The 6247-nt window shown below is 41.2% G+C and overlaps 1 protein-coding gene across 2 annotated transcripts; it reads right to left on the reverse strand.

Annotated features, from left to right (window-relative positions):
- Positions 1-549: 549 nt before the first annotated feature.
- Positions 550-5406, reverse strand: LOC108640633 (glutathione S-transferase-like). 2 transcript variants are annotated; one of them, XM_018077815.3, is made up of 5 exons: positions 5328-5406; positions 4156-4268; positions 3476-3527; positions 1611-1743; positions 550-733 (listed from the first exon to the last, which is right to left on the reverse strand). In XM_018077815.3, exons 2-5 carry the CDS (start codon positions 4240-4242, stop codon positions 565-567), a joined length of 441 nt encoding a protein of 146 aa, XP_017933304.1. In that variant the 5' UTR covers positions 4243-4268; positions 5328-5406; the 3' UTR covers positions 550-564. The 2 variants fall into 2 exon arrangements, with proteins under 2 accessions (XP_017933304.1, XP_029815069.1); XM_029959209.1 differs by lacking the exon at positions 5328-5406 and adding an exon at positions 4447-4470.
- Between the last annotated feature and the right edge of the window lie 841 nt (positions 5407-6247).

Genomic DNA, 6247 nt, shown 5'->3' on the forward strand with positions numbered 1-6247 from the left:
ATGGTATCTTCAAGGCAAGGTTATACATTGCACAGAGTTGTCCTTGAAAGAATGAAATGCAGTACAAACACCTGTAGTACAAACAAATGGTGTGATCTTCCTAGGAATGATTAATCAGTCCCTTCTTTACTGTGTTTCTTTCTGTCAGCTCAGCTGTACTCCTCTTGTCTTCCCTTCTGTATCTTAAGTAGTCGATGCTGCTGCATTGAATGCTAAGCTTCATGAGATACAGAAGGAGCTGTAATGCTTTTACATAGATTGTATAGTAGAGGGGCATCTGCACTTCAGGAGGAATGCCAACTTTACATAAAAGCTGATGTTATAGTTTTATTTGTCTAAAACAACATACAGACTGAAACATGGACCTCTGTAAAGCTCATAGTGTCCTGGGTTTTTGCAGCTTTGCACATCTCCCAGATCTGTAGTGCCTTCTGTACCCTCTGTAGTGTCCTGTCTCCATCCTCCTCTCAGCCCTATCAAAACCAGAGCAGTATCTCTAAGTGTTTTCCTCAAGAAAAATTGTTGGTGTAGATTCAGGATGGAGTTTCAGGAGAACAGTATCGATTAAGCTACAACATCTTTGCCACATACCTTCTCAAAGACTGGGAAGTATCTGTTTGTGGTCTTGTCCACCATATTAGCAAAATGTTGCTCTTTCTTATCTGCTGGTTGGAAACCATAGGACATGAGTTGCTCGTTCAGATCAAACATTCCTTCCACATACATGTCGATTCTGAAAGGAACAGATCCAGTTGGTCAAGTCAAACACAGTAGGTCTGAATGCCACAATAGCTACTGGCATAACCCCGCTGAGGTGCTGGGAAATCTCCACCTTTTCGATCTCACATCTATAGCTTGGAGTAGTTCCCTCCAGAATGCAGTTGCATCAAGGGACATGGGAGACGCTTGGGTGAAAGACAAATGCAAAGTGCCTAACCCAAACCTAAATACTGTCCCTCTTCCACTTCTCACTAGGGGTGATACTTCTCTGTACTATGTTTTTTCTGAACCTGAGTACAAAATAGGTGTGTCTTTTAAACTTGTGTTAAAAATCCAATCAGACCTAGTAAGTTAAATAGTGGGTCTATACAATTCCTAACAAATATCTTGACATTTGTTTACCAGTACTTATTAATTTGAAGCATTTCAAAAGACCTCCAGTCAAACCATGTGCCCTAAGAGTCCTGTTGTTAAATAACCAGTTACTAATGCTAATTCTACTCTAATTCCTGGCTCTTAGAAGGAGGAGGTTTTTTGTTCCCATCAAACACATGTCCCTGAGTCTGACGTGCTGAAAATGCCTGCTGTGACATTCTGCAGAAAAAACTGAAGAGGAGCAAGAGTAAGACAGTCTGCACTCCTGACTGCTTTCTTCTGATAACTGTCTTGACCTTGGATTGATGATTCATGAGCAGCCTTGCACCACGCTGCCCATCTAATCGAGCTGGATATCACTGCCCTAGACATCACCTGCAGTCACAGTCAACACGTGCTGCATGAAGCACTGCTCTATCACCCTGAATTTAGCTGTGAGCTGGGATATTCCTGTGTTACACAGAGATGTAGCGTGAACTGCGGTCTAACAAGAAAATGTGGTACTGTTACAGTACAGGGCTCTCTCCTTCAGGTCCTTCCCGTAGAGGTTGTACTTCGTTGCTATGTAATTGGCAATGGCTCTGGTCTGCACCATCTTCATGCCATCAATCTCCACCATTGGCACTTGCTGAAAGAGCAGGGATCCATCTAGGGAAAAGGAGATAAGACAAGGAGACACTCAGTCTCTGAATGAGAACCATTGGGGGGGGGTCAGGCAAAGTAACAACACATATTATCTTTTATTTAGAATCATTGAATCATTTAGGCTGGAAAAGACTCTTAAGATCGAGTCCAACTGTAAACCTAACACTGCCAAACTCCACAACTAAACCATGTCCCCAGGTGCCACATTTACACACGGTGACTCAACCAGTTCCCTGGCAAGCCTGTTCCCATGCTTGACAACTCTTTTGGTGGCAATCTTCCTCATTCCTACGAGAAGGGAGGGAAAATGCTTACCATGAAACAACCATATCTCAGCGACACGTGACTAACTTAATATTACAGCAATCAACTTCTTGAAGATTTTTCAGATTTGAGCAAGCACCCAAATGCAGAACTTTTAGTTTTCATGCCCAGAAAAAGACATGTGTGGCATGGCCCTAACTCACATGATTTTTGTGGAGATTAATACAGATGAGAAGGACTGAAGGATGCGATCCAGCAGTTTCTCTCATGCGTTGGTAAGTATTATGAAAATCTGGACAATTTAAGGACTTTTCAGCATATAATGCAAATAGAAAAGCATACAATATCTTTGTGACTTCTATGCTGACTTTGCACAATGGCATCTCATCTGTACAGGCATGAGGTGGGGAATCACAGGGGAGTTCCATGAGATTCCTGCAAGACCCAAGTATCATTTGATGTGAGTCTGCAGAAGCCTTGACCTAACAAGGAAGAAGTAAAAATACCTCCAGAAAGAGATCACCAGATCAGAGGAGTGAGTGAGGTTTTTTGCTTTATGGAATACTATTTCAGATCAGATAACTGATCAGCTATGTCTCTCTTTGCATCCACTGTAAGGCAATCATGCAAAGAAACTCTCTGCTATTCAGGGCGTATTTACATTTATGCTTGTGTCTCAAAATACATTTGAAAGGCAGCAGGTGGCAGGAGGGTCAAGTCATTATTCCTGAAGGAGAGCAGGACTGCACATGCCAACCCTCGCTCAGCCATTTTTCAAAAGCCAAGGGAAGAGCCCAGACATGTAATATGATTTGGAGGAAATGTGAATATCACGTTCACAAAGACAAAAGCTGAAGCTAGAAGATGAGTAGTTGCCTTGGGAAGCAGGAATGCATCAGAGCTACAGGTTAAACTCAGAGATCTGGAACTCTGTTTTCATATGGATTATAAAACAACAACGTCATAGGCAACCTAAAATGCTAATGAATTTGAAGATGACGTGAGGACAAAAACCTGTATTGTGATAGGACAGGAGGCAATGGACACAAACTGAATCAAAGGAGAGTCAGTCATCTGAACTTACAGAAAGGCTTTTTCACTGTGCATTGGCACAGGTTGCCAGAGAGCCTCCATCCTTGGAGATACTTAGAACTCAGCTGGACATGGACTGGGCAAATGGCTTGTAGGTGGTATTGCTTGAAAAGGGGAGGTGGCATAGATGATCTCAAGAGGTGCCTTCTGACCTCAGCCCTTCTGCGATTCAGTGAAGATTGAAGCAACTGGGTGGATGAGGCCACCTAACACACTGCAGTGTGTGTCTGTGATACCTCAAGCACAATCAAGTCTAGATTATCTTTTTAAGAGACTAAGACTTCTTAGGTGTTCTCAGACAAATTATTATCATTATTGCTATTGTTGTTGTTATCATTATCATTGTAAGTGTTATTATTAAATAGTGAAGGTATCTTACCCTTCTGTAGTTTTGTCAGATCATCCTTTTTTTCCAGATAAGATTCTTCAAACTGCAAGAAATAGAGAAGAAAAGTTCAGTTGTTGTTCCATGGTTTAGCTTGGGGGCTGTGTTTGGGGCATTTTATTTTTTAAAAAATAAATAATATTTCAAAGCTTTCTGGTGCATTGGCCATCACCATGACAAAACCTCACAGCTTACACAAACTACCGATCCCCACACTCCTCTCTGCTTCAATATCAGAAAGTCTTAGTGGCAAAAAAGAAAACTTTGATTTATAATCGAAAGTACCTTCTGGGGTAAGCTATGTTGTAGTAGCAAAATTAGTCTTTTGCTATTTTGAACATTGAAATTTAACTGAAGGTCTTCAGAACTGGAAGTGCTCGACCCCTGGGATCAGAAGGTAAGAAGCCAGGTTCTGCTGCTGTGGTTTTAATTTTTTCTTTCAGTAGCTACAGGGGATAGGCATTTGTGGTGCTACCAGTAGGCCTGGCACGAGATGCATGGAAGTGAGACTGGAACTTGCCCCTGCTTAAGGTAAGCGCATGGTCATTGTTGGCTTGGCCAGCAATGCACTAAATGCAGGCCTTGAAGCTGCAGGTCAGTCAGTCACATTTTTTATAGGGAACGTTAAAAGTACATATTTGTCACATGCTCTTGATATAAGAAAAGAGACAAACCTCAACCCCGGCTGCTGCCAGCAGCCACCGGATTGGTTCCATTCGGCCTCGTCCATTGAAGTAGTGCAGCTTGGGTTTCCCAGACATGTTTCCACGTGCCTGATAGTTTCTTCCTATTTGGAATAAAAAAATAAATTTTGCAAAATAAAGATTCAGAATGCTGGGTTTGAGTCTCTCATTGGCTCTCAAAGTTGTCCTGTTTGAAACCAATGATTTATGGTTCAAGACTTTGGACTTACTAAAGGAGGTAGAGGTTAGAGTACATTGAGAGACTGCATTGTATCACCTTGCCTTAAAAATGTCTTTTATCCATGCAGGTTCGTTAAGCAGAACTCTGTACCAAGAGCCATTGGCCCACTTCAGAGAACAAGCAAACCAAACCCATTTGCATCCAAAGTGTTCTGCTCTGAGCAAAAAGCAGACTGAGCTTTCTGTTTATTTTGGCATTATCTCAGCATTCAGTTTACTGTTTATCAGATACACCATATTAACTCAGCAATTGCTGTGCTTTCACCAGCAGCCATTATGCTCCATTGTAAAGAGGCAGGAAGGAATATTTATTCCTCTTGTAAGCATTCAATCTCCTTTACAACACTCCCCGTTCTGGTAATTTCTTTAGACAAGTCTCCAAAGACATAGAAATTAATTTTGTCTCTGGTAACATCAGATCTGCCTTTACCACAGACAGAGCTAAAGGGCAATGCCTGTTTTGACAATTTCAACTTTGCTGGAATATAAAGCAGTAACAGTTTCTAGGCAGATCACCATCTGCCCCATTCAGAACCACATGAGCACAGCAGCAGCAAACATGCAGACAGCCCCTGGTTTACACCACTCTCACAGTTATTAACACCGTCTCAACAATAAAGCTAAAGCATTAGCAGCAGCAAAGGGGAAATGGCTAAAACCCCACCATGTTCCCCTTTTAAATAACATATCAGCTTCTCTACAATAGGAAGAAGGACATATAAGGAAATACTCCATACTTCTGAGATCTACATTTCTTTTTCTTCATTCTGTACACCTAGGAAGTAGCTGACTAATATTTTAACATTTCATGCATATAACCGTCACATTAGTAAAGAAAGTACAAACAATCTGTAAAACCCATTCACTGACTTCATTTCAAATTCAATAATTCCCTATACTTTCCCAAAATCCAAAAAACTTACCTTGTGCACACTATAACTCACTCTAAGCTCTCAGTAGTTCTGCCTGGAGATTATATAAGTCTGTAGCCCCTCCCACAAACAATTGCAAGGGGTTCTCTGGGAATGGGAAACTCCTCTCTCTTAAGGAAATAAAACCAATTAGTTCTGTTTAGTTACTTCTCATCGACAAAAAATAATTTCCTGACTCATGCTGACTATGTACAAATGTAAGATAGATGAGAGGTCATGATGAATGGGAACACCTGTTCCAGCACACAGTGGTATGCTTCCTCTTTTCACTGCTTGGCAACCTGTTAATTAAAAATAATTGTGATGGCTGAAAAGCTCACAAAGTTTAAAAGAATACTGTTGTCCCAGTCAGACTTTCATCTTAATACTTTATGATTTGCCGCTTTACATAAGTCACATCAACTGATTCTGCTTGAATCCTTCATAAGCTTCTATCCCGTGCTTAGTGATGGGGATATTCCTTCAGGACATTTCCACTGAATTTCATTCCTGCACATAGGAGGGGTTTTTTATTCTTTTTCTGTCCAAAATGTTTCCCAGAATTTGACTTTCTGAAAATGCTCACCAAAGACAACTGTAGGAGGCAGTGAACGAAGTACAGCACGAGAAGGCAAACTGCCCTCTGCACTCCTGATGCTTTTTGGTGACAACTGTATTGATTTCAAAAAGTCAATGCAGCATAAACTCCCGTGAACCATCCTGCCTATCTAGCTGGTTAATGCTGTTGTAACCATTACCTGCAGTCAAGGTCTACATCTCTATAAAATTCTGCTGAATTTCCTAATTGCCAGCTGGGATATTTTTCCCATGTTACACATGCAGGTTGTATGAATTATAGTGTGTCAAATAAAAAACCTCAAGTTGTTTATAGTACAGGGGGCTCTCTTCTTCGGATCCTTCCTGTTCATGTA

Source organism: Manacus vitellinus, unplaced genomic scaffold (assembly GCF_001715985.3).
Source record: "Manacus vitellinus isolate BGI_N305 unplaced genomic scaffold, ASM171598v3 ctg7180002437953_pilon, whole genome shotgun sequence".
Taxonomy (NCBI): Eukaryota; Metazoa; Chordata; class Aves; order Passeriformes; family Pipridae; genus Manacus; species Manacus vitellinus.

What these genes read in the sequence shown, in the direction of transcription:
- LOC108640633 (XM_018077815.3), bottom strand. Translation starts at nt 4,242, where the DNA reads ATGTCTGGGAAACCCAAGCTGCACTACTTCAATGGACGAGGCCGAATG. An exon ending in TCTGACAAAACTACAGAAGG is followed by an intron (nt 1,744 to 3,475) that starts GTAAGATACCTT and finishes CCTTTTCCCTAG; the next exon opens with ATGGATCCCTGCTCTTTCAG. An exon ending in GACCTGAAGGAGAGAGCCCT is followed by an intron (nt 734 to 1,610) that starts GTACTGTAACAG and finishes TGTTCCTTTCAG; the next exon opens with AATCGACATGTATGTGGAAG.